This window comes from Narcine bancroftii, chromosome 8, assembly GCF_036971445.1.
Source record: "Narcine bancroftii isolate sNarBan1 chromosome 8, sNarBan1.hap1, whole genome shotgun sequence".
In the NCBI taxonomy this organism is placed as follows: Eukaryota; Metazoa; Chordata; class Chondrichthyes; order Torpediniformes; family Narcinidae; genus Narcine; species Narcine bancroftii.
In genome coordinates, this window is record NC_091476.1 from 140,863,326 (window position 1) to 140,891,044 (window position 27,719).

The 27,719-nt window shown below is 41.9% G+C and overlaps 1 protein-coding gene across 3 annotated transcripts in view; it reads left to right on the forward strand.

Moving 5' to 3' along the window:
• LOC138741273 (axoneme-associated protein mst101(2)-like) overlaps positions 1-26,138 on the forward strand; it is a 31,304-nt gene extending 5,166 nt beyond the window's left edge. For 2 of the 3 annotated variants that reach the window (XM_069895078.1, XM_069895079.1), the window contains 7 exons: positions 1,754-1,851; positions 8,637-8,716; positions 11,032-11,218; positions 13,767-14,058; positions 18,883-19,045; positions 19,987-20,998; positions 25,943-26,138. In XM_069895078.1, the coding sequence (XP_069751179.1) occupies positions 1,754-1,851; positions 8,637-8,716; positions 11,032-11,218; positions 13,767-14,058; positions 18,883-19,045; positions 19,987-20,998; positions 25,943-26,036 (1,926 nt within the window). In that variant the 3' untranslated portion in view covers positions 26,037-26,138. The remainder of the gene's footprint in view (positions 1-1,753; positions 1,852-8,636; positions 8,717-11,031; positions 11,219-13,766; positions 14,059-18,882; positions 19,046-19,986; positions 20,999-25,942) is intronic. The other variant, XM_069895080.1, reaches the window with a different exon arrangement.
• The last annotated feature ends 1,581 nt before the right edge of the window (positions 26,139-27,719 follow it).

Consider the following 27,719-nt stretch of genomic DNA (forward strand, 5'->3'; position numbering starts at 1 on the left):
TACATACTCAAAATGATGTCGCCTTTGCTCTGTTCTGACCTGTCTCTGTAACTTTGCACTCTGTATTGCTGAACTATGTATCAGTTGACTTGCTGGGCTGTTGGCAAAACAAGCTCTTCCATAACACCTTGATACACGTGACAATAAACGTGAATTTAAACTTGGTGGTGAATAGGCAACTCCTAAATAGAATAGATCCACTTTCACAGATAGATCTGAATAAGAGGGAACAAAAGACAATTAATCCAGTTTTTAATTGATGGAGAAACTATGATATTTTTCAATAGGAAATTAATGTATGATCTATCCTAGGGCCTCCATGTTGATGCAGTCATGATAAAGGTTTGCCAGTGGCTATACTTCATTAGAAGTTTGAGGAGATTTGGTATGTCACCGAAGAATCCTGTATTTTTCTACATGTATACCATGGAGAGCACTCTGACTGGTTGCATCATGGTCTCGTATGGAGGTGCCAATGCACAGGACAGGAAAAAAACATCAGGGAGATGTTCATTCGGCTGGCAGCATCACGGGCACCAGTCTTCATTCCATCAAATACAAAAGGGGAGTGTCTTAAGAAAGCAGCCTCTATCCTCAAGGATCCTCACCACCCAAATCATGCCCTCTTTACACTGCTTCCATGAGGAAGGAGGTACAGGAGCCTGAACACAATCATCCAGCAGTACAAAAACACCATCAATTGGCAGAGATCTGTTTCTTTGAGCCAGAAAATTCCAGGTTCAAGTCCCCTATAGAGACTGAGCACCAAAATCTAGGCTAACGCTTCATTACACTACTGAGGGAGTACTGCACTGTTAAAGGTACTGTCTTTCAGATGAGATGATAAACCATGTTATCATTTTACATCTCAAGCAAATGATGGGTGTTTCAAAGAAGAATTCAGAATCAGAATTTATTGTCGTGAACATGTCACGAATATCGCTGTTTTGTGGTAGCATCTCAGTGCAAACGTATGTAAACCACCTTACGAAATAAAATTTAAAGAAAATAGTGCAAGGGGAAGTCTAAGATTTTCATGGTGTTCTTAGGAACAACACCTCATCTTCCATCGGGGCATCCTCCAATCAGATGGCATTAACATCGACTTCTCCAGTTTTCATTAGCCCCACCCATCTCACCCCTACCCCTACCCCTTTTCTCTCCTTTCCTCTCGCTCTGCATTCACAGAGTCATCCTCTCCCCAGATCATTTCTCACCCTTCCTTTCCTGTCCTCTGTCCAATTATCATCTTTTGTCTGTGGTCTGTTTTCATCCTCCTTCCCTTTCTTTCTTTCTCCCTAGCCTTTTAATTCACACCCCTTCCTGCTTTTTACTCATACCTCGAAGAAAGGCTGAAACCCAAAACATCGATTATATATCTTTAACTTCTATGGGCAACGCAAGACCTGCTGAGTTCCTCCAGCATTTTTGTATTTTTACTTCATGATATTCTGGTCAGCATACATTCACCAAGAAAAAAAAATCACTGAAACAGATAACCAATTTCCTTTCAGGTGATTGTTTCTGGGATCTTGCTCTGTACAAGGTGGCTGCTGTGTTTCCACTCCCTGTGTCACTGACCAGTTCCAAATAACATAATTGCTTCCAAAACTCATACAACTTCCTGAAAAGAATGACTAAGGCACTTGATGAATCCTTTTCCAGGAACTGATCTTGCTCCCAACCTGGACAACAAGATCCTGGCATGTGATAACTGATACCTATGACTGATCCTGACCTTCTCTGTCCACAGAAATGCGTCGAATGCAGCAGCTGCAAGGGGAGCAATCAATATTTGAAGAGAAATTATCAGGGAAGCAGTGAACAAACTCCAGCAATTAAATCTTGCAGGTACTTCATTAGCATGGTTGATTTGTCAAACGTGAGCTACATCTGCCAAACGTAGTAAATGTCAAGATCATTACTGCAGGTGGTCACAAATGTTTATAGAAACTCCTAACATTTGCCTCTGTTCTCTTAGTCATTGCCTTAATCATTCTTTCCACACAAAAAATGATTTTCAGCAGATGAGTGAGGTAGAGGAATGTTTTTTTTAACAACAACCTGTCTCATACAAGACCTTAAACCTAGGTGTAAAACTGGGCCTACATTTTGCTCAAGACCAAAACATTGGTTATGTATCTTTATCTTTGTCATATAAAGTACACAGTTTGATCTGCTGAGTTTCTCCAGCATTGTGTTTTTAAATGAACCTTGAACAAGGACTCAGACCCAAAACTTCAGTTATTTATCTTTACCTCCTATGGACTCTGCGAGATGGCTGAGTTTCTCCAGCATTTCTGCGTTTCTAGAAGAAATTATAACTCCACTTGTGCCGCCTGACCTGCTATTTACAGCTTTTACTGCTTTCATTTCAGATTTCCAATATCTGGAGTCCATTGCTTTTTGACATTCTGGCCCCCACGGGCCCTGGGGTCAATGCTTTCGTTTTTTTCACTGGTTTGCCAGTGATCCATTCTGACCTCTTGTTGGGACATTGTAATCCCCATGCAGAGAGTTACAGAGAGAGAAAAGTCCATACAAGTTGGGTTCTGCCAGGTTTGGACATCAACCTGCCTCTCCTTGTGACTTTATTAGTCACACCAGAACATTTTACACTGGCTTGGCAAATCCACTGAAAAGGCCCTCTGGGAAACAGCAGTCAATATCCTACCCTGGGCACACCTCATTATCCTGGTAGAGAGAATCACAGGATGTGTCCAGGGCATGGAAGGAGTCATCAAACTTCTACTCTGTGTTCATACAATTATACTAAAAATAGGCAGAGCAAACACTCAACTTTTTGAAAGAAAAACTCTTTGTTTCTCTTCTGAAATGCAGATCAATGCACTTACAATCAACAACTCACAGTGGAGAAATTAAATTGACTTATTTCTGTGACAAGTGCAGGCCAGTGTGAACTTCTGGCATCCGGTCATATTCCTTTGTTTTTAAGCTTTCTACCACAACTTAAGTACCATTACCAGCGTGTGGTGGCAGGGATCACCTAACTAATGTGCAGTTTTGTTCAGCGTTTTTCTATTTGCAGTTGAGTTGTGGCAAAGCTGATGACCTAGTTTGCATTTAAAACTGTGTAGGTGTCATCTGAAAATTGGTAGTTAGCATAGCTACCCATGATGCTCTGCATTTGGGAATGGTCCCTAAAATATCTCGTCACTGAGACCTTGGTCCTCCCATTAAATTTTCGATGTCCTGATCAAATCTGCGGTGACTGTACATCTTGGAGCTCATCATATCAAGCTGCCCAGTCTGTTCTGGTGCAGGGGCACCTCATTTCTCCAAAAGTGAAATAATGCTGATTTTCGAAATGTGAAATAGGAACTGAAAGTACAAGAGACAGTCAACAGATCAGGCAGCGGCTGTGGAGAGAGAATCAGCAATGCTTTGATCAATGAGGTAAGGGGTGTGATTTTGTGACCTGCTAAGTTTCTCCAGCACTTTTGTGTACTGCACTAGATCCCAACATCTGCAGACTTTCTAGTTTATTTCCAATGAAAGGCTCAGGCCCAAAACATTGACTGCCCTTTACTTCCTATGGATGCTGCATGACCTGCTGAGTTTCTACTGCACTTTGGTGTACTGCACTTTTTGTGTCATTGGGGCTTTATTGCTCCCACTTCAGCTGTTGTGTGACCTACTGTCTTTTTCCAGTAGTTTCTCCTCTTAGCAGCTCAGGAGAAATTGGGTTGATTGTCAAAGTGGACATCCAAATGTGAGGTTTTTCATGTCATACAAAAGACTAAAATGTTATTATAACAAAGAAAACACACAACTATAGTAAAACACGAAGTCTGCAGACACCATGATTAAAGTAAAAACTTAATGCTGGAAAAATTCAGCAGATCAAACAGTATCCTTTATAGAGCAAATATAAAGATGCATAACCAACATTTCAGGCTTGAGCCCTTCATCAAGGTATGAGCAAAATGTCAGCAGGCACCAAAACAAAATGGTGCAGGGGGCAGGAGGAGCTTAGGGAGGAACACAGGCCCACAGGCAGGAGGTAATAGATGGATAAGGGGAGGAGGGCACACCAGCAAACAGGAGATGAGGGAATGGCTCTGTGAATGGAGAGGAAAGGGGTGGATATAACCTGCTACAAAACAAAATCCAGTGCAGTAGGAGACGGCAAAGCTTCACTCCCTTACAAACTTAAAGCCTTCTATGCCTGATTCAACCTCAAGAACAAGAAAGGACCACCACTGTGCACCCCCATGACCGCTGATGATCCTCTTCTGTTCGTATCTGAGAATGACATGTAGGCTGCCTTCAGGAGAGTGAATCCAAGGAAGGCATCAGGCCTGGATGGAGCACCTGGCCAAGTATTTAAAAAATAAACTGTGCTGACTAACTTATCAACGTATTCACTGATATCTTTAACATTTCACTCTGTTAGGGTGTGGTACCCACCTATTTGAAACAGGCATCATTTGTACTGGTGCCCAGGAAAGGTGTAGTAACCTGCCTTAAAATGATTATCAACCAGTGGCACTTGCATCCACAGTGATGAAGTAATTTGAAAGTCTGGCGTTGAAGCATATCAGCTCCAGTCTGAGCGACAATATTGATCTGTTCCATCTCACTGGCTCTACACAAAGCTCTGGAGCACCTGGACAGCAAAGGTGCATACATCAGGATGCTCTTTATTGACTACAGTCCGGCATTTAACACCATCATCCCCTCAAAACTGATCAGCAAAATCCAAAACATGGGACTCAACACCCGACTGTGTAATTAGATCATGAATTTCCTCACCTCCAGACCACAATCAGTGAGGATTGGTAAGAACATCTCCACAATCTCCATTGGTAGTGGAGCACCACAGATTTGCACTCTTAGCCTCCTGCTCTACTCTACACCTATGACTATGTAGCTCAGTACGACAATAACTCCATCTACAAAGTTGCTGATGATGCCACATGTATTGGGAAGGGTTGTGGCTGTCATGTGACAACCCTCCCCTCTACTTAGTCGGAGAACACACCAGCTGCCAATCAAGGTTTGGTTCCAACCCACTCATTAGTACACACTTTGCTTTTGTGCCATGTAAATTACCTGGACTGGACTCTCCAGCCTGCCTGTACTTGGCCTTGGGCCATTGGCTGTTGTAATTGGATTAACCCTCCTGGCACCGAGCCATTGGTTCCTGCTAAAGACCTGGGCTTGACCCTCCAGCACTATAAAGGTGCCCTATGTGCTTTGTTCTCTCTCTTTGCCAGCTTGGGACCACCCTGCTTCACTCCAGGCTTAGAAATGTGGAAGGGGGCTGGAGAAACTGTTGGTAAGATGTGCTCTGTTAAAAGGGCTGGGAGCACTTCATTAGTGTCCATTGTAGCATAGAGCCGTGCCTGCACTGAGTCAAGGGGTGGTGGGGCATTGTAGTGATCTTTTTCCTTGATCATTGTATGTACTAGTTCATTGTATTTGTATATTTGGTTCCTTGCTATTTTCCCCATGTTTGTTAATTAATTGACTGCTCTTTCTTTCCCATGGCTGCTGTAAACTGTGTCTGTGCGCGTGCGTGCATGCGTGCTGCATCAGTTACCATTTCCCACACTAAATAAAATCCTTCCCTACCAGTGTCCTTGCCTTTAAGACCTACCAAACCTGTTACCTCACTCACAACCACAGTATAAAAGGAGGTAACGAGTCAGCATATAGGAGGGAGATTGAAAACTTGGGCAAATGGTGAACCAACAATAATGATGTCAAAATCAAGGAGCTGATTGTTGACTTCAGGAAGGGAAAACCAGATGTGTACGATCGGAGAGGGTGAGCACATTTAGGTTCTTGGGAATCACTATCTCAGAGGATCTTTCCTGGAGCCAACACATTAATGGCATTGTGAAGAAAACATGTCAGTGCCTCTACTTCCTCAGGAATTTGCAGAGGATTGGTATGACATTGCAAACCCTGACAAATTACTAGAGATGAATGGTGGAAAGTGTGCTGACTGGCTGAATCACGGTCTGGTATGGGGACACCAATACCCCCAAGCATAAAGCCCTGTCAAAGGTAATGAACACAGCCCAGGGAATCACAGGCAAAACCCTCCCACCATTGACCACATCTATGGGGAATTCTGCCATCGGAGAGCAGCAGAAATCATCAAGGATCCACATCACCCAGCATACCCTCTGTTCTCACTGATACCATCGGGAAAGAGGTATAGGTGCCAAAAGACTCACACCACCATGATCAGGAACAGCTATCAGACTCCTTAATAAAAAAACTCAATCAGCGACTCATTTAAGGGACTCTTACTTTTTCACTTCATTGTTTTTGTTAAAATTCTCTCTGTATTGCACAGTCAGTTTGTTTACCCTTCAGGAAGGGTTTTCCCTTCCTGAAGTCAACAATCATTTACATGTGTATGTTGTGTACAGTTTTCTTGCACTACCAATTAGTGGTAATTCTGCCTCGCCCGCAGGAAAAAGAATATCAGGGTTGTATGTGATGTCATGTACGTATTCCGACAAAATAAATCTGAGAGCTAGGGGAAATAAGACAGAGGGATAGGGAAGAGAGGGAGAATGGGGATGAGGCTAGTAGAAACCAGAGAAGTTGATGTCGATGCCATCCGGTTGGAGAGTGCTCAGATGGAAAATTATGTTTTGCTCCGATTTAGGTGAGGCCATGGACAGACAAGCTGGTGCGGGAGTGGGCACAGAATTGAAATGGTTGGCCACTGGGAGATCCCTGTGACTGACAGAACGAAGGCTCTCATCGAAGTGATCTCTCAATCTGCGTCCATTCTCTCTGATGTGGGGAAGGCCACAATGGGAGTGCCAGATGCATAGAACATAGAGGAGTGGATTTCTTTCTCAGTCACATATGTTAAATAAAACAAAAAAATTTACCAGCAACCTTCTGGAGAACCTTTTTTTTCATGGTAAAAATAATAGGGCACCACAGACTAGAAGGGTTGAAGGGGCCTCTTTCTGTTTTATGGTACAAGAAAGCATAGGTCTGAAGTGAGAAGAAGAAACTTCATGGGGGAGGTTTTTTTAAAACAGAGAGTGGTTGATATTTGGAACTCAATGTCAGAGGATGTGGTGAAATCAAATGCAATCCCCAGGTACAGTCAAGGTGCAAAAGGATGCAATGACAATTCAGTAAATGCGATCAGTGTAAATGTGCAAAGAGATCGGCTTAGATGTACTGAGCCAAAGGGCCTAGTTCTGAGCTATACCATTGACTTATTCATTCAACCAGAAGCAACTAGGAGTGAAAGCTATTGATCATGACGTTCAATAAACAATGAATTAAAAGTGGATAATTAGCAAGACCTACAGTAAACATCAAGGATCTCCACCATCCAAGACATGCTCTGTTCTTGCTGCTACCATCAGGAAAGAAATAGAGGTCCCACAGACTCACCCCATCAGGTTCAGGAACAGCTGCTACCCCTCTACCATCAGACTCCTCAACCACAAATTCAATCACAGACTCATTTAAGGACTGTTTGCATATTATATATGATTGAATATTTATTATTCATATTGTACAGTTTGTTTGCACCTCCTTGTTTACATTTCTCTATTTTGTATACATATCTTCTTGAGTACAGTTTTTTTGCACTGCTGTTAAGTAGACAGGAAAAAGAATCTTAGGGTTGTATATGATGTCATGTATACTCTGACAATAAATCAACTTTGAAATGCAGGTGCACCACTAAACTAGCTCAAGACATATGTTTGTGTCTGCTCTTTGAAAAGCTACAGATTTTTCAGATGGCTGAAAATGTCCTTTTTTATATAATGACTTTTAAAAGTTTTAACATTTACAATACTTGTTGTGACAGTTCAGCACATTTATGACAATGACGGCACAGTTGGGTTAGGGCAATGCCGTTACAGCGCCAGTGATCGGGACCAGGTTTCAAATCTGGGACTGTCTGTAAAGAGTTTGTATATTCTCCCCATGTCTGCATGGGTTTTCCCGTGGGCTCCGGTTTCCTCCCACTGTTCGAAGTATACTGGGGGTGTAGGTTAATTAGATGTAAATTGGACAGCATGAGCTCGTGGTCCGACAGGGCTTGTTACCATGCTGTATGTCTAAATTTAATTATAAATTTAAATATTTAAAAAGTTAGTGAGGTCATGAATTTTCCAGGGTTTAAGACAACTAGATGAAAACCAGGGCCATGGTGTGTCCACGATTTTGTGATAGTGTAGAGAAAGGTCCTGGAATGGAGCAGTCAAATTATCTGCAGAAATTCTAAACTTTGGAAAGATATGCTTAGTTTATTTTCCTAAAGAATTTGAAGTAGACAAATCCATTAACTTTATTACACCTTTTAAATTTTAACAGGAAATTTATTTTTAGAACATTTTGTTTTTAGAGAGACAATAGGTGAATATTGGAGGTTGTTGCTCGAAAGTTCCCAAGTGCTGGTTAATTAAAAGCAGGATTTGACCATCCACTACTCTGATCATTGTAACCTGTATGACATAATATATTTTACTTGTCATTTCAAAGCTATTCTCCCTTTCAATACTATTTATTATAAAACTACTAGAATGCTATTTTTTTTCCCTGTGTCTATTTGCTGCACAATAAACCTGCATTTATTAGCTAAGTACGAGTGAAAGTTGCACTCTACATTTTAACAGTGAGGACCGACTGATAGAAAAGAGACGTAGTCCCAGCAATGGAAGGAAATATCTGATGAAGCCCATGGATGATGACGACGGTAAGTCCAAGACTAGAATTATAATTGGAAAGACCATGAATTCCGATGATGGTAAGGCCATACCTAATGCTATGAACTATGATTGGTGACCCAATGGATAAGGTCATGAACTCTGATTGTTCATGCTCAAGATCAAGATCATGAATTGTGATGATGGCAGTCCATGCAAACAAGATAACCTGTGACTGGTGGGCTCATTGAGAAGGCCATGAAGTCATGCTGGTGTGTGTGGAAAAACAAGATGGACGGGTCCCAAGCGCAGCGAGTCTGAACACAGGCTGGTTAAACAGTGATTTTCAACACAATAGGGGCAAAACATACACCTCCCCCCCCCCCACCTCAAGAAGATAAATTTACAATCAAGCAAAAATGAGTGCAGGCATGGCTCTTAACTAACCTACAGACAGGGATTTCTAGACACAACCCTTTGTCTGCGCACACCTCATCAACGACTCTCCAGCGTTGCCCACATTTCCCAACTTGAAGTGGTGCTGGGGTTTGTCCCAGAAGAGAAAAAGGAAGATGGCCCACATGTGGTGGGCTTTATACTGCCATCAGCTGGAGAGTCCAGCCCAGGTATCGATTAAGTGATTTAAGGGACCATTGGATAGGTATGTGCTGACCTATGGGTGGAGCTTTACCTTGATTGGCAGATGAGGTGTCCTCTGACTAGGTACCTGCTGGCAGGGTCACATGACACATATGATCCTCCATATTTCATGCTCCTCTGTTACAACAACCACAATATTTATAAAGAACCTTCAATGTGCTAAAACATGCCGATGGACCAACAAGTGTGCTATCAAATGAAAAGTGATGCTGATCCACATAAGGGGAAACCAGGTCAGATTACCAACTGCTTGCTCAGAGTAAGAACATTTTAAAAAAGGTAAAGTGGGTTGGAGTGAGAATTCCAGAGCGCAGCCAGATGAAGGCATGACCACCAGTGTTGGAGCAATTCATTTCATTTTTTATTTTGTTTGATAGCAGATCCTCTGGGCTACAAACCCATACCAACCCAATATTTAGAGCAGTGACTTGGTAAGGTTTATTTGGTGCAATATCTTATTTTGAGGAAAGATTAAAAATGGGGAGTGATGGACTCAGCACTGACTTGGCCATTTGGTTTCTTGTATGTTTGTGGATGATATGAAGGTTGGAGGACTTGTGGAGTTGAAGGTTGTCATAGGTTATAAGAAGATAAGAAGATATAATAAGAAGATATAGACAGGATGCAGAGTTGGGCAGAAAAATGACAGATGGTGTTCAATCAGGCTAAGTACGAAGCAATGCATTTTGGAAGGTCAAACTAGAAGGCTGAGTACATGGTTAATAGCTGGTGGTTTAACAGTGTGGAAGATCAGAGGGACAATGGGGTCCAAATCCATGCATCCCTCAAGGTTTCCACACAGGTTGATAGGGTAGTTAAGAAGGCCTATGCGATGATGGGTTTCATTAGTCAGGGGATTGAGTTCAGATCATGTTGCAACAGTGTATTGTGTTCAGATTTGGTCACCTTATTATAGGAAGGATGTGGACACTATAGAGAGGGTGCAGAGAAAATTTACCAGGATGATGCCTGAATTGGAAAATAACTCATGAGGTTAGCAGAGCTGAAACTTTTCTCTTTGGAGCATAGAAGGATGATTGGAGACTTAATAGAGGTCTACAAGATTATGAGAGGCATAGATCAGGTGGAGAGCCAGCACCTTTTTCCCAGGGCAGGAAGAGCAGACACCAGAGGACATGTGTACAAAATTAATGGAGGGGAGACATCAGAGGTAAGTATTTTTTTAACACAAAGAGTTGTGGATGCCTGGAATACCTTGCCAGGGGAGTCTGAAATATTAGGGACATTTAAGAGACTCTTAGACAAGCACACAGATGAAAAAAAATATAGAGGGTTATGAAATAGGAAGGATTTAGTACTTTTTTTTGGAAGAAATACAGTATACGGGTTGGCACAACATTGAGGACTGTAGGACCTGTACTGTGCAATATTTTTCTATGTTCACGGAGGGTCCAGTCCATGCAATCCAAAGGCCAGTGAGAGCTATCTCCATGCCTTCACTGTTGCGTTACCCTCATGGGCACTTTCCCAGGACTGATGCAGACTGCACAAATATACAGGATCTTACTCGGCTGCTAGGAAAATTAATGGGCAGCAAGAACCTGGTCAAACTCAATAAACATTAGATACTGACCCAGACATCTTCTAGTCAGTGTAGTTTAGTTCCACACCATAAATATATTTGCTACTAAACCATCAAGTCATAGTGTGTCAGCTGACACTGACCTTTTGCATCTCTTCACAGATAGTGAGTTTCAGTCTCACCACGGGCAGTGTAAAACCCATCAGATCAGATGTTACAGCTGTGGTTTTAGAAAGAGCAAACAAGATGATGAATGCTGTGCGGATATGGGCAGTAAAAATAATTGTTCTAGCAAAGAGATATCAGAGGAGCACTATTTTGAGACTAGGATATGTGACCAGGAAAAAAGGTTAGTCATCTAATTATATTTTTAAAAAATAACATTTCAAAAATTCATTATTATCTCTATGGCAATAACATGATTAATTTTTTTAAAATTTAGGCATTCAGCAGGTCCTTCTGGCCCATGAGCCTTTGCTGCCCAATTTACACCGACAACCCCCAGTACATTTTGAAGGGTGGGACTGTTATGAGCCCAGAGGAACCATAAACCCAGCAGCAATAGATATTCACCAAGACAAATGGTTACTTAAACAAAAGTTGCTTTTAATTATCTTTTAACATGAAAACAGAATCAAACTTTGACTTATTACTATTAACTTACTTAACCTAACTTAACCCCCTTTTAATTCTAAGTGCACGTGTATGTAATGTGTGTGTAAGTTCAGAAAAGTTCTTTGATTCACAGTCCAATCTCACTTCTTATTCCTCCAAGTTCACTGGTTGAAGGCAATTCTTATACTGTGCACAGAATTTAACATTTATGAAGTTCACCAGACTTTGGTGCTTGAAAGGTAAATGGTTACCATTCAGGGAGGTTCTTGTCGGTTTTCAGAAAGATTTGTTGTTTGCTGGACACAAACTGATCCCTTTTAATCAGCCATGTCAGTGTCTTGGCAAAGAAACTTGCCCAATCAGGGTTTACCAGATGATAACCTCTTTCTTTCAGATCACCACAGAGTTCCTTTTTGTTTCTCTCATTTCAAGTGAAACATTAGACAGCCAGTCCTCTCCTCTTGTATAAACCATAAGGGCTTTGACCAGGCTGAACTAAGCACTCACAACTCATCTTCCAAATGAGGTTTTTCCACCAGTTTGCCAGCTTATCCTGTTCCAGTTCCAGCTGCTGCTGTATTGTAAAACTGCAAACTGAATTCTCTCTATCTCTCAAAGAAAAAGCCTGTTTGACTCTCTCTGCTTGCAAAACCACATGACCCTCTTACAACAAGTTCCACTCCAGACATTCTGCAGCTCCGACAAGTTCTTTCATCTGTTGCCTTTTTGTAAACAACAATCCATTAGTGAAGTCTCTTGGGCAGTCTCCAAAGCTTTTGGAAAGGCTCTTAGAGCCGGCCTATCTAGCATGAGCAGAGCTCCAGTATTTTAAATAAGATCTGTTTTAAAGTGTTTGTATGTAACCTACACTAAAAAACCTGCCCCAATTTATCTCCCAAAAACACAGGAGGAAACCAAAGCCCCCAGGGAAAACCCACACTGACATGGGGAGAACATACAAGCTCTTTACAGACAGCTTAGGATTTGAATCCTGGTCTTGATCACTGATGCTATAACAGCATTGCTAACCATGCTGCCTTGACGTGACCCATGTGTGATAATGTCACTGTGAAGTTTCATTGATGTCATCAATACAGCATCATTGCCCAGCCAGTTCTAATTTGTTCATCCATGGGCATCTTTCAGTTTGTTGGAATTCTTTAGGCCAGAAATATGTTGGCTTTACTGGAGATGTTGGAATGTAGTGTAGTGGCTTGATGTGAGTCAAGCTTTGCCACTGCCCTGTTGGAACAGGCAGAAAAACAGAGATCCAGACCATGTGAACTGATCAGCCAAGCCTGACAACAACAGTAGATCTTGCCAGATAGGCAATTGTTTCAGAAATTTCTCTCATTATTCTCCACTTGCCAGTAACCTTTCCATCATGACCACTGCTTCAGCTCCCACATCTCAATCTCCCCAAACCCTGACCTCATCCTCACTGCCCCTTTTCCCCAATCCCAAATTGATTTTAATGTTTTCATTTTTTTTTCCTAATGGTATGTAGCAAACCACTGAAACCAGACTAGTTTTAGTTTGTGTCAAATTGCCTGCCATGTTAACCATATAACCAGTAGGTGCCTGGAAAATCAGTCCGTCTGTTACAAACTACTTTGGAATTTTGGAAGAATATGTTTGATGTGCCTTCTGTGGGATTTTCTCAAAGCTGCATGTACATATGTTAGTAATCTCTTTCTAAATAATTAGATCTGCACAGTAAGATATTGTACACTATGACTACTGAACCCTTTAATCTGTGATTAATTGCACAGTGCAACAATTGGCTGCTTTCTTTTTGCAGTACTCACGATACAGGGCATTCCCAAACTACAATACAGTAAGCACACTCATTCTTCATTGAATCTAATTTACTAACAGCAGAACAAAGACCTTGGGGAATGATCTACCTGGCTCCACCATGCCCCTTTTCCAAGATCATGTGGTTATATCAAGGGCACCGAAGCACACAAGTGAGACTAGTGAAGCGTAGAGTTTAATCGCATAGGTGCATGAAGCAAAGGGAATATCTTGTTATGCAAGACTAATTGAAAAGATTCAGAACCCCTCCTCTCCCCGCTGAGTCTATGATTCATCCGCTCTTCCACTAAATGAATGAAAATATTTAAAGGTTCCTTGACTCCATCCCGCTGATTGTCAATGATTAGTTGTCATTTTTAGATTTCTGGTGTGGATTGTTCTTCGAGCACTTTTCCAATCACTTCAATTTGTGCATGAAGATTTTCCGATGTGTTTATTGACTATGTTTCAATTCCCTTTGACAGCATCTTTACCTGGAATAATGGGATTCCTGGGAACCAGAGTGGAAGAGTTTGGATCCGACAGAGCTCGCTGCTTCTTCCCTATGAGTGGGAGGATGACAGTGAAATGATTGACTGGTTGATTGACCAATATGTGCAAGAGGAGAACAACATTTCCGCCTACTACAAGGGCAAGATCATTCTCACGTTAAAGGATGCTCTAGGAATCACAACAGTGACTGCAGATTCAGAAAACATACCTAAAAGGTTCCAGAGTCACATGTTTGAAACAAGCATCCCAGTGATCCCAGAGATGGTTTGTAAATCAAATATTTGTTTTTAATTTGTAATCCAAATGCTTTCTGCTGAGTTTATTTAGCATGTTTGTGTATTATCTTTCATTTATCTTGCTTGGGCGACTCCTGTCATAGAGTTGGAAAGAGTTCCACATGAGGCAGCTTTATCCATCTATCCTTCCTGGATGTGTGAGCTGAGGTAATGAGCAAGGACCGGTGATTTAAATGCTTTGTCTTAACCATTCCCAGTCTGACTTGTTCATATTCCAATGGCAGTCACATGGTAATGAGCAGCAGCATCTTCCTGCAGATTTCATCCTCCTGTTCTCACCCGTTGAAGCTAAATTTATCGACCACACCCCAACTAGCACAAGACTTGTCAAGCCATGATGGAGATCTTTCCAGTCTGCAGCCACAAAATCACTGGGGAAAATTAAAACTGTGCTCACAGTACTTGAGATAATATATCCTGAATCTAAAGGATTTAAAAAATCATTTTAAATCAAAAAGAATTTATGAAGAAATAAAAAACAATGAGACATTGAAAGGCATCATGTACTTGAACGTTAGTGGCTCACCTTAAGTTTCAGCTTGGAACACCTCTTTAGAGTATATTATGCTTTTCATCTCTTGTCACAGGCTGAGGTAGAGGAGGAACATTCAAGATTCTTTTATTGTCATGTAATAAGACAGATATAATGTAACATGAAACTGTATTTAGCCTGCCATAAGGCAAAGATTCGCCATCAGCAGAAATTACCCAGCACCCCTTAAAGTAAGAGAAGGAGAAGCAAAAGATAGTCTCTTCAGTCACCGAGTGTCTGTGGATTCGCTTCCAGTGCTCCTGAAGCCTCTGCAACTGCACAGACTTCAGTCCAAACCATTGTCAACCTGAGCTCCAGATCCAAACCACCGACACAATCAGAAAGCCTTCAGAGCTCGAGGCCCCTCGGACCCCCTCCCTTTCATCCTGACTCGAGGGAAGAATGATGTGAGGAACTGGTGCCTCAAATAAAGGTAAAGGCCACTACAAAAAAAAACCCCACAACTGAGCAAGTGTGGATAAAAGAAGCAGATTGGTGTGCACCCAGTGAAATTACAGGTGCTGAAGAAAAATTCAGTAGTCATCCATTGCTCATACAAAGACCTTTTGAAAGGCAGCAGCTAGAAGAAGTGTTTCCATACTGTTGATGATTACTAGTGCAACAGTACAGGTCGCCAGTGCTGTGGGTGGACGAATTTGCAAGTTGATGAGCGAACACATGCGTGCTGCACAGAGCAACTAGGCCACTCATCACAGTGTGGATTCACACACATTCTGTAGTTCAAAAACATTTTGTCATACAGCCTTTAGGAAGCAAAATTATTTTTCCTATGCTGTATTAAACATTCTTGATAGTCAGCCACTCAGAAATATGAAATTCTGTCCCTATAGATCTTGACCCCTTATCTTTAGGGTGACAATTTCTGTCGAGCCTTGACTTGAAGGGAGTGCTGGATGGAGTTTAATGAAGACTAAAGAGCACAGATGGTATGTCAGACAGCATAAAAGATATTCCACTAAAACTAAAGGCTTCAACAGCCTAAAATCAGCTTGTTTCCATAGTGACTGTGTGAGCAGATTTCAGGCACCATGCCCATGGAAATCAAGTGCAAACCAGTCTTTTCATGATGTTGTTTTTGAGGACATTGAAAATACAGCATTTCATACAGCACTTGAATTCTTGGGATTGGCTCCATTGTGTGACTGACATTTGTAAGAACACCGCTGCACCAGCTTGCATTTCTGTCGAGTTGCATGGAGCAGGGACTGGTGTGGCTATTCATATTCACAGGGCTAGATAGCAATGTTCATGAACCTTGCATTACACAATCACCCGATGCCTGTCTACTGTAGCCATTCTCACCTGGGGGTCACAGCACATTTAAGTAAAAGCCTTCTTTTTACAATTTTTTTAATGGAATTGGTAGGAGAGAACATTTAAGTAAAAGCCTTTCTTTTTACAATTTTTTTAATGGAATTGGTAGGAGAGAAGTGCAGAAGAAACCAAAACTTGACTGCTTTACAGGGAAAGGGGCCCATAAAGTTTGAGCAGAGTCCTCAGGATGGGCCATAGTTGAAAAACGTTGAGAATGGCTGTCGTACTGTACAGTTTCAGGAACAATCAGAGCAACGTATTTGAACAACAATATCGATTTTGCCACAATGTTGTCAGTTCACAGAATAGCACTCTAGTGAGAATTCTATTAACCAGATGGAAAAACAAATCTTAGCATAAACAATCTTTACTGTGGAGCTAAAAGCCATTTTGTTCAGTTAAAGGCTTGGATTAATGCAAGGGAAGTGATGGAAGTTTTGAGGATGTAACCAGTAGAATAGATCAGGGAGACTCAGTGATGGTGGAGTATTTGGATATCAACACTGAAGATTATTTTATTGTCATGCAATAAACCAGAAAAGGTGATGATACACAAAATTTCTCTTTGTCTACAATAAGGCAGACACTGGCTATCAGCAGAAATTGCCAGTGTCCATGGATTCGCCTCCAGCACTCCCGCAGCCACACAGAGTCCAGTCCAAACCATCAGCAGCCCGAGCTCCAGATTCAAACTTCTGAATTTGAATTTCAAGATGGCTTTTCAGAATCAAATTTATTGTCATGAACAAGTTACAAAACTCATTATTGCGTCACAGTGAACATTCATATAAACTACCGTACAACAATAAATAAAAATAGTGCACGAAAAGTCAAAGTAAGGCAATGTCTTTGGTTCAATGATCATTCAGGAATCTGATGGCAGAGGGGAAGAAGCTCTTCTTGTGCTTGTCTTCAGGCTCCTGTAGCTTTTTCCTGATGGTAGCAGAGTGAAGAGGGCATGGCCTGGGTGGTGGGGGTCCATGATGATGGAAGCTGCTTTCTTGAGGCACCACCTCTTGTAGGTGTCCTCGATGGAGTGAAGTCTGGTGCCCCTGATGTTGCAGGCCAAGTTTTAATAAGATCCACAACATAGGTTCATGTTAAAAATCAATTTCATAAGTTTGCTGATGACATGAATCCAGGCAAAATTATGATAAGTGAGGAAAATTAATATGTAATTTTAATCATTTGAGTGAGTGGAAAAATAATGGGAGATATCCTACTCTCTTTTTTTCCAAATTAGAGCAGAAAGACAGAATATTATTTATGGGGAAGAATCCTGGGAAATGTGGGTGGCAGAGGATAGAACCTGAAAGGGAGGGGAATGAGATGCTGGGTGAGGGTGGGTGGGAAATGGGACAAAAATCAGTGGCAAATGGGGAAGCAGGAAGTAGTTCAGAAGAGAGAGGATCTTTGTACCTCAAAATTGGAAAAGGAGGGTCAAGTCAGTGTGGGGTGGGGGGCTGGTATTAAATCAGTGTCACACACACAGCATATGGGTAAGTTGTTTCGGACTGAATTGAGAAATTTCTTCACCTGGACATTGGTGAACCTGTGGAACTCTCTGCCATACAAAGCAGGGAAGGCCAAGATGTTGAATCAATTTAAGAAGGCTGAGAGATTTCTAGACACTAAAATCATCAGGGATCTGGCGAGCAGATCAGAGATTAATGTTAATGAATGGTGAGCAGGCACATAAGGTTGACTCCTGCTCGTTGGCAATGTTCCAATGTGTAGTTATAGTAGGAATGCAAACAAATGGTTCATTATACAAATTTTCAGCAAAGTCCTGAGTGGTAAAAATTAGCAGATTGATTGAACTCGGAGCACTGTCTCACTGAGCACTGGCACACTTCAGGGCAGTATGCTCATCGGCTGTTCACGCTACTGACCAACGACTGCTCCGAGTGTCATCAGGTTTGCAGATGGCACAACAGTAGCAATAACGATGAGTAACACTGCAGAGGAAAGGAGGAAAATCTCAAGAAATGGTGTGTGAGTAACAGTGTGAGTCACAACGTGGACAAGACAAAGGAAATGATCGTGAAGTTCAGGAGGACCAGGTACCCTCCACTACACATCAATATATATGCAGTAGAGAGAGTGGAGAGCACCAAGTTTCTTGGAAATCACTCAACTAGTGATCTATCGTGGACACTCAGCATCTCACTTGTCAGGAAGGCACAACATCAACTGCACTTCAACTGAGACGACTGAAGGAGGCATGGCTACCGGCCACCATTATGTCAACCTTCTACAGGAGCTTTATCAAGAGCGTCCTGCTGGCTGCAACACAGTGTGGTATGGTTGCTGCAGAGAAACGGATCAGAGGTCAATCTACGGGACCATAAGCATGGCAGAGAGGATCACTGGAATCTCCCTCCTCCTCATTGATATGATCTTCCAGGATTGTTGTCTGAAGAGGATGCACCAAAGCATTAAGGACTCTTTCTACCCTGCACACAGCATCTTTTAGCTGTTCCTGTTGGGGAAGAAGTATAGGAGTATCGGAGGCGGCAATACCAGGCTGCCTCTTCCCATGGGCAATGATAATGCTGAAAGGAACTGCTCACACTGACCATCCGAGATTCTTATATTCATGAAGCAAAATCTATTTATTTATTTGTATATATGAATACTTGTCCTGCATATGTGTGTTATGTCTGGTTGTGTGTCTGCGTGTTTTGCACTGAGGACCAGAGAACTCTGTTTCATCGGATTTTATGTGTGCAATCAGATGTAAATATACCTGATTTGACCTGAAGATCAATTTAAACATTAACATTTTACATTGAATTGCCTCATTGAGCACTGCTTGTTTTATTTCTTATCCAAAGGTCTCAACCTGGAGTTTAATTGGTCAGTGCTCCCCAACCTTGCTGCTTTATTACTCATTGTTAACTCTACTACATTGTCTTTTTCCAGCTTTGCTGCAAGTTAGCTACAGCAGATGTCCAGCCTGAGGAAGAAAACTGCAATGGAGCATTTCCAAAGCCTCAACACGCAAGCTCTCCAACACCGTGTGAAATGCCTGGAGAAATAATTAATATTCCTTGTGAAACGGGGCACTGTGACGTATCCCAACCAGGTATGGGAAAAAATAAAAGTCACTTAATCAGACACTTGAAAATTGTTTCATTACACTCAGCCTTTACTGTCTATAATGACATCTACTTTTGTGTCATTGGAAACGATGGCTTTCTAACCATTTCCCATCATTGAACTCATTTGTACCCACATTGCAACTCCTTCGAGCCACCTCGCTGCCAGTTCACTGGCTCCAGTCTGCCCCCTGCTGCTAAGTCACAAGATGACATGTGGTGAAACATGAAAGTCTGCAGATGCTGAGATTGTAGTAAAAACACAGAAATGCTAGAGGAACTCAGCCGATCTCACAGCGTCCTGGAAGAGCTCTGGCCCAAAACGTCGGTAACATATCTTTACCTCCTATTGTTGTTGCGAGACCAGCTGAGTTCCTTTAGCACTCCTGTGTGTTTTTACAAGATGAAACAAGACAGACCACTTTGTAGACATACAGCGCAATAACAGGCCCTTCCAGCCCACGAGCCCAATTGCTCTACAACCCACGGTACGCTTTGGAGGGTGGTAGGAAACCGGAGCAGCCAGAGGAAACCCATGATAATGCAAACATACAAACTCCTTAGAGACCGCGCGGGATTTGAACCCAAGTCACTGGCAGTGTTACAGTGTTGTGCTAACTGTGCTGTCCAAGCCTTTTTGCCCTGCTTGGAGTTGTGATAAGCAGAGGAGAGGAGGCATTGACTGCCATGATTACAGAACCTGTATGTCCTTACCCATAACAACCTTGCCATGCATATTGCTCATAAGCAGAGTGCACACACACACACTGCAGGGCAGCACATCATGGCCATGGCAGCGTGTGGAGAACATGGGAGAACTAAAACAAGCAGAAACATGGGAGGCCAAAAGAAGAATGTCAAGAGGAGGTTGTGCAGTTGATTTACAACTTGAACCCTTTCACAAATGTTGTGTTTTGTGTTTCTCCAGCCAGTGTAAAGCAGGATTACCCAGATAATGAGGCCAATCAATGCCAGGACAAGGTGGCCAAAGAATACCAGGAAAACGACACTAAACAGTACCAGGGGAATGAGACCAAGCAGCACCAGGGGAATGAGACCAAACAGTGTCAGGACAGTGAGACCAAACAGTGCCAGGAGAATGAGACCAAACAGTGGCAGGAGAATGAGACCAAACAGTGTCAGGACAGTGAGACCAAACAATGTCAGGACAGTGAGACCAAACAGTACCAGGGGAATGAGACCAAGCAGCGCCAGGGGAATGAGACTAAACAGTGTCAGGATGGTGAGACCGAACAGTGCCAGGACAGTGAGACCAAACAGTGGCAGGAGAATGAGACCAAACAGTGCCAGGGGAATGAGACCAAACAATGTCAGGACAGTGAGACCAAACATTGGCAAGAGAATGAGACCAAACAGTGCCAGCGGAATGAGACCAAACAGTGCCAGGACAGTGAGACCAAACAATGTCAGGACAGTGAGACCAAACAGTACCAGGGGAATGAGACCAAGCAGCGCCAGGGGAATGAGACCAAGCAGCGCCAGGGGAATGAGACCAAACAGCACCAGGGGAATGAGACTAAACAGTGTCAGGATGGTGAGACCGAACAGTGCCAGGACAGTGAGACCAAACAGTGCCAGGGGAATGAGACCAAACAGTGCCAGGAGAATGAGACCAAACAGTGCCAGTGGAATGAGACCAAACAGTGCCAGGACAGAGAGACCAAACAGTGCCAGGACAGTGAAACCAAACAGTGCCAGGACAGTGAAATCAAACAGTGCCAGTGGAATGAGACCAAACAGTGCCAGGATAGTGAGACCAAACAGTGCCAACGGAATGAGACCAAACAGTGCCATGGTGGTGAGACTAAACAGTGCCAGGAGAATGAGACTAATCAGTGCCAGGGCATTGACACCAAACAGTGCCAGGAGAATGTGGCCGAAGATCTGACAACCTCAGCATTCTCCAAAAAGTCGATCAGGTAAAGAAATAGTCTGAGAATACTCTGACTGGTTTGGCAACTAATATTTGATGATGCTCCATGTGAATAGTGTACAGTTTACCCAATTACCACAGTTTCTGGTCAAAATTCTGAGCAGGATTTATTTATAAAAATAATTTAAATTCTGAATATAACTGCAGGATTTAATGACTAATTTTAATTTCATAATCACATAAATAAATGATCGTAATCTATCTTTCTCGATAATTTTGTTCTTTCCTTTTAATATCTATTTATTGTATAATAACAATTCTGCATTTCGAACACTAATCACTATAAAACACTATGGTTCTAAGGATAATCAAATGCAAAATGGTATTTCTGATTGATGCAGATTACAATTGACTGGCCTTTAAAGCAGAGCACACAGATCATTTCCAACTGGTTCAGTAGGGTTTTCACCCAAAGGAAAGGATGAAGAGCTGTCAATCTAGACCAAATTCCTTCATCAGCAACGTTTGCAATAATTTCAATAAACTCCATAGGAGAAGTAAAACATTGAGCCCCTTCACAGGTGTTTTCATGTTGGAATGGAAGATTATAGCCACTTTAGACCAAAAAAAACCCATAAGATGTAGCGGCAGAACTAGGCCATTTGACCCATCAAATCTGCTCCACCATACAAATCAACGCTGATCTATCTTTCACTTTAACCCAATTTTCTTGCCTTCATAACCTTTGTCACCTTCACTAATCAAAATATCAAGGTACTGAGCTGTAATAGCATTACACTAACCATGCCACCCAACTTTGACACTAATCAAGAACCTATCAACCTCTGAAAAAAGTCTACCCAACATCTTGGCCTCCACAGCAACAATTCCACAAGTTCACCACCCTGAGGCTGTGCCCTGAGGTCCATGACTCTCTCACTACTAGACACATCCTCTCCTCATCCACTCTACACAGCTCTTTCACTATCCAGTAGGTTTTAATGAGATCCCTCCTCATCGTTCTAAACTCCATCAAGTACAAGCCCAGAGCTATCAAATACTCCTCATGCGTTGTGTATGGATGCGAGGAGTATTCCCCATTAATTATCTTCCCACCTTATCTACACTCTTTACCTATATCTGTAACACCCAGGAATCACTCAGGTAGGTGGCCAATTATAACTTCCACCTGCCAGTAAAGCACACAGTGCAAACCTTTTGAAAACTAGACATTTTTTAAATAAAATAATCAATCTTGAAAATACCTGAACGAAATGACCACAAACTGTAATATCTTTGGATGCAGGTCAGTGGGACTAGACAGAATAATAGATTGGCACAGACTAGATGGGCCGAAAGGCCTGTTTCTGTGTTGTAATGCTCCTTAGTTCTAATAAACAAGCTTGGAGATGGTTGCATCAAACTGTGGGGTTGGATCTGCATGGATTTATAGGCTTGTCTGGCACTGTTAGAGGCCAGCGACAAGAGTGTGGCAGATACTGCCTCCTTATATGGTGGACTCCTCAGTCTTTGGCAAGGCCTTTGTATTCCCCAAAGCAACCACAGAAAATTATATCTGGGTCACTAATGGACCAGAGATATCATTGAGCCCAGATTAATCCAAAACCCAGCAGCAATAGAAATGCACCAAGACAATGGTTACTTAAACAAAAGTTGCTTTTAATTTTCTTTAAACATAATAACAAAATCAATCTTAAACTTATTACTATTAACTTAATTTAACCTAACTTAACCCCCTTCTAATTCTAAGCGCACGTGTATGTAATGTGTACATGTTCAGGAAAGTTCTCTGTTTCGCTGTCCAATCATTCACTTTTCACTTCTCTAAGTTCACTGGTATCAGGCAATTCTCATACTGTGCCAAGAATTCAACATTTATGAATCTTCATCAGGCTTTGGTACTTAAAGTTAGATTGTTACCACTCAGGAAGGTTCTTGTTGGTTTCAGAGTGATATTTATTGCTTGTTGGATATGCATAAACTGATTTCCTCCAATCAATCACTTTAGTGTCTTGCTGAAGAAACTTGCTCCATCAAGGGTTTTCCAAATGATAACTTCTTCTTCCAGGTCACCACAGAGTTCCTCTTGTTTCCTTTATTTCAGGAGAAACGCTCTAGCCAGCAATGTCCTCTTGTAAGGACTACAAGGGGTTTGAACAGGCTGAACTCAGAGCTCACAACCCATCTTCAAAATGGGATTTTTCAACTAGCCAGGTTGCAGCTTCAACTGCTACTCTGGAGTGACCCCCCCCCCCCTCTCTCTGTCTCTCTCTCCCAAAAGAGAAACCACCTGTTTATTTTTTTTCCTCTCTCTGCTTGTAAAAACCAAATGACTTCTTACAGGGCTCCAAACCCAATCTTTGAAAGATCTTATCAGAATCTCTGAGCCTGGACTTTATTGTCCATACACAATAGATCAGCATTCATCATTGCTTCTGCAAAGTCAACCAGAGCCTCAACTTCGAGCTTCAGCAAAACCCTTGCATTTTAAATGAGATGTATTTTGTGGTGTTCCTCTGTTTGTGAACTATAACCTATACTAAACCTCCCCCAATCTATCTCTTTTAAAGACATATTTTACCCATAACTATTCAAACATACCCTGTAACAATATAAAATTGTTCCCAGTGCCCTACCTGCACAAGTTACACCAAAATCAACTGGAAAATCCTCCTGAGCAGAAAAGAGATTGCTTTTAAAAATAAACAGAGATGCCAGAGGAACTTAGCCAGTTATGCAGTGTCCAAAGGAGGTAAAGATATATTACCAACATTTTCAGGCCTGAGCCCTTCTTTAAGGTGTAAGCAAAGAATGGGAAGGTGTCAGAATAAAAGGTGTTAATTGGATATGATAAGAGGAGTGGTGAGAATTGATTTTGGCCCTGTGAAGGGAGATGGAAGGAAGAGAGAGAGAGAGAGAAAGCTGGAGAAAGGCGACAGGGGGAAGAAGAATTGGGGGTGGGGCTTTAAGAGAAACTGGACAAGTCAATATTAATGCCCTCCGGTCGGAGGGTGCCCAGTCAGAAGATGAGGTGTTGTTCCTTCAACTTGCATGTGGTCTCAGTCTGGCAGTGCATGGTTTTAATCTGGTCCCATGAACAGTGAACAGATGATATGAGCTTTCCCCTTTCCTCTCTGGCATATGTGAACAAAAGAGATTCAACCATATGGGCCATCATATAATGTGGAAATAATCCACAGTTGTAGTGATCCTCATGTACTCAGCCAGCATAGAAGCAGGCGCTTTGACCCATCCTGTAATGTGTACCATTCTACCCCAGTCGTATTCACCTACTTGAGACAATACTCTTCTACACCTTGGGCATTCAACATGAAGCACTGCACTTTGCACTATTGGGTAACGAGGTCCACAAGAGAGGTCAACATCCATTGGATCTGTCATAGTGATGAATATATGATGAAAAACCATGTATGATGTCACTGGCCTAGGTGGTAAAGTTTGAATGGCTAACATCAGCATGGTCATGTTCACTAATCTGTAACTCACCGTGACAAAACACTGTTTAGGCCACTCTTGAAGTATTGGGAGTCGTTCTGGTTACTACACTGCAGTAAGGATGTGATTGTGGTGTTGCGAGTCCAGATTCACCCAAATGTTGTCCAATTTGGAGGACTGTAGATGAGAAGAGATTGGATAGGCTGGGATGTCAAAGGCTGACGAGTGACTGAGGGAGTTATATAAAAACGGCATAGATAGGATAGATGGTTAAGAGTTTTTCTCCGTGGAAGGGGGATCAGAACAAGAGGGTGTAGGTGTTAGGTGAGTGGGTGGAGTCAGCAGGGAGACATGAGGGTATGTTTATTGTACAGAGGGAAGTTGCCATCTGGAACATACTGCCATAGGATTTACATACAATCACTACATATTAGAGTAAATAAGGCAAGCACCTAAATAGTTGAGGCCTAGGAAGGTAATAGACCTGATGTTTTGATAGGTGAGAGTCTGTGTGGACAAGTGAGCTGAAGGGCCCATTTGTGTATTCTACAGCCTATAACCTTGCAATTCCAGGAGCCTTCATTCCAATCTCCCACTGGATTCTCCTCACTGTTCATACCAGATTAGTGAATATCCTGACTCTCACCTTCATACACTTGGCTATCAGAGCAGTGACTACCAGGGAATGATGATGTCACCAGTGTTGCCAGGTGACGGGAATGGTGCATGAATCTGTTTGGACCGGTCTTCCAAAGACTGCGGAGCAACCTGCAAATAATCACCATCTCTCAGGGAAAACTATCCTTTATGCACAATCTGCTCATAAAAAAATTATATGAAAGAAGGTCCATTTTCTTGACAATAATATTTTATAAGTGTGCTGCGATTAACCTTGTCGTTATTGCACAATAATCTCTGGAAAAAGTTGCAGTAAAATTGTAGCAATTTAATATTTTTGAACAAAATTGCAATTTATTGCAGAAGTTCATTTGATAAATGTCATTTTCAAAGCAGAATATAATTCAGAGATCAATCTTTTTGATGCAATAAAACTGTCTTGAAGATGACAGCAAATAAATATAGAGATAGAGGGGTGCAGGAGTCTGCAGTTTCGTTATTGGTCTCTATTATCCAGAGACCTAGACTAATGATCCAGGGACCCGAGTTCAAATCCCACCATGGAAGCTGGGGAATTTAAATGCAGTTAATTCAATAAATTTTGTTAAATGAACAAATTAAATAAATCTGGAATAAAGCTGTTTCAAGTAATGGTGCATGGGATAGTATAGCTCTGTTGTAAAAATAATTTGGTTAGGCTCCATTCATTCAGTATGAAATCTGCCGTTCTTACCTAATGTGCAGTCTAATGGGTAACTGCCCTCTGAAATGCCCAACATCCTCTTCAACCTCAGATGCAACTAGGTATATGCTGGAAATATTAGCTCGTCAGTGTGGTTGAAGATTAAGAAGTTGTATATGCCACTATTTTACACATTTCTGTTCCTTTTCACAGGGAGAAAGGAACCCTGAAATCTTTTAAATACCAAGAGTTGGCCGACAGTAACACCACCCACATGCCGCAGTTCGAGATTGGGAATCTCTCATAAGTGGCCTGCTCCATCTGTTGAGCTTTATTTGCAGGAAATACAATCTGAATGAGCAACTGGTGAAAATTAAAATAACTTCAGAACCTCTGGTTATTTGTAGAAGGAATGCATCTGAAATTTCATTTCCTGGGAGAATCACTTGTTAAATTTTTGACCATTAAGACCACAAGATGTAAGAGCAGAATTAGGCCATTCAGCCCATCGATTATCCATAGTCTCACAGCCCCTATTCATTGCTGTCACATCCAGATTGTGACCAGCTCTGATGCACACACTGTTGCCCCATGGAATGGTGTACAGCAGCCGGTCAGTTTCCTGTAAGGATGTCTGCGTGTCACTTGCGATGATCCTGCCTTCTGGGACATGCAAAGACAATCACAGGTGGGTGAATGAATGAAACCGATTGATAAGGTTGTGTGGGAGATGGAAATGTGAACCATGTTATGGTGGAAGATTAAGCAGCAAGGATGAGTGCAGCAGAGCATGAACACATGGGATCTTCCCCAAGCTGTACCCACCTGAGGGATGTGCTTCCTAGGGAACTCTGGCTGAGCCTTTCTTTCCAAGCCCACATTCTTTGGACTCTGGACCCATTTGCACCATATGTGCTGTGGTTATAGAGCCTCTCAAATTCCTATCAGTAACATCAGGTGCATGGTATAAAGGGATAGCACTCTGCCTGCCAAGGGGAACTTTAGTTCTTTTGTTTTGAATATTTTGTTTTAATTTTCCAAGACTCAAATTGAACATTATTACATACATCATATACACACTATTTTTAAATTACAGTCTCATATAATTGCCCAAATCTCACCCCCCCCCCCACAACTGCTAATAGTAAAAAGAAGGGGTGTTTGACCATGCCTTCATTAATTAGTCTATATCTCAATCTTCAGGAATTCAATGCTATTAACCTAATTATATTAGTTAAACCTTTACAAAGAAGTTAATATCCTTAAGCCAGTATGATTCAAATATGATTGCCATATTTTAACAAACACGTTATATTTCTTTCTAAGCTTATGTTATCTTTTCCAAGGGGGCACAACTTTGCATTTCCATATTCCAGCGAGTAATAAGTAGGGAGTAGGACTTCCATGTAACAGCAATACATCTCCTGGCTCTCGCTAGTGCAATCCTCACGAACTGTATTTGATATGTTGATAGTTTGGTGCCAATGACCATAAGATGCTCAACAAATACAGTTCTGGTTCCAATGGAAAATCCACTTCTAAAATTTTTGTCAAAATTTCTGCCAAGTTATACCAAAAGGATCTTACTTTCACACACAGCGAGAATGAACATATAAATGTTCCAACCTCTGTACCACATCTAAAACGCAAGTCCGGAATTTCAGATTTTAAGCTGTTTTATTTTTGTGGTGTAATGTATAATTGGTGGGAAACTTTTGTTCATGATGTTTGGTTGTGGCTGGCAATGTCCATCATGTTCCTTCTCAGCTTAAATGTTTAAGTCTACCACCTCGTCTTAATGCTCAAGCCTTCATGCACATGTTGTCAGCCTCATTCCCTGTGCTCAGTCTGTGTACTGGAATCACTGGCCCCCTTACGGAAGAGTCTCTCTTTGATTCCCCCTGCCTAGATCCTCATCTCTGCCTGCTCCTGCTGTACAACCTTGAACAAGGGCAGTGTTTGGGGTGCAGTGAGGTCTGGTGATGGAGTA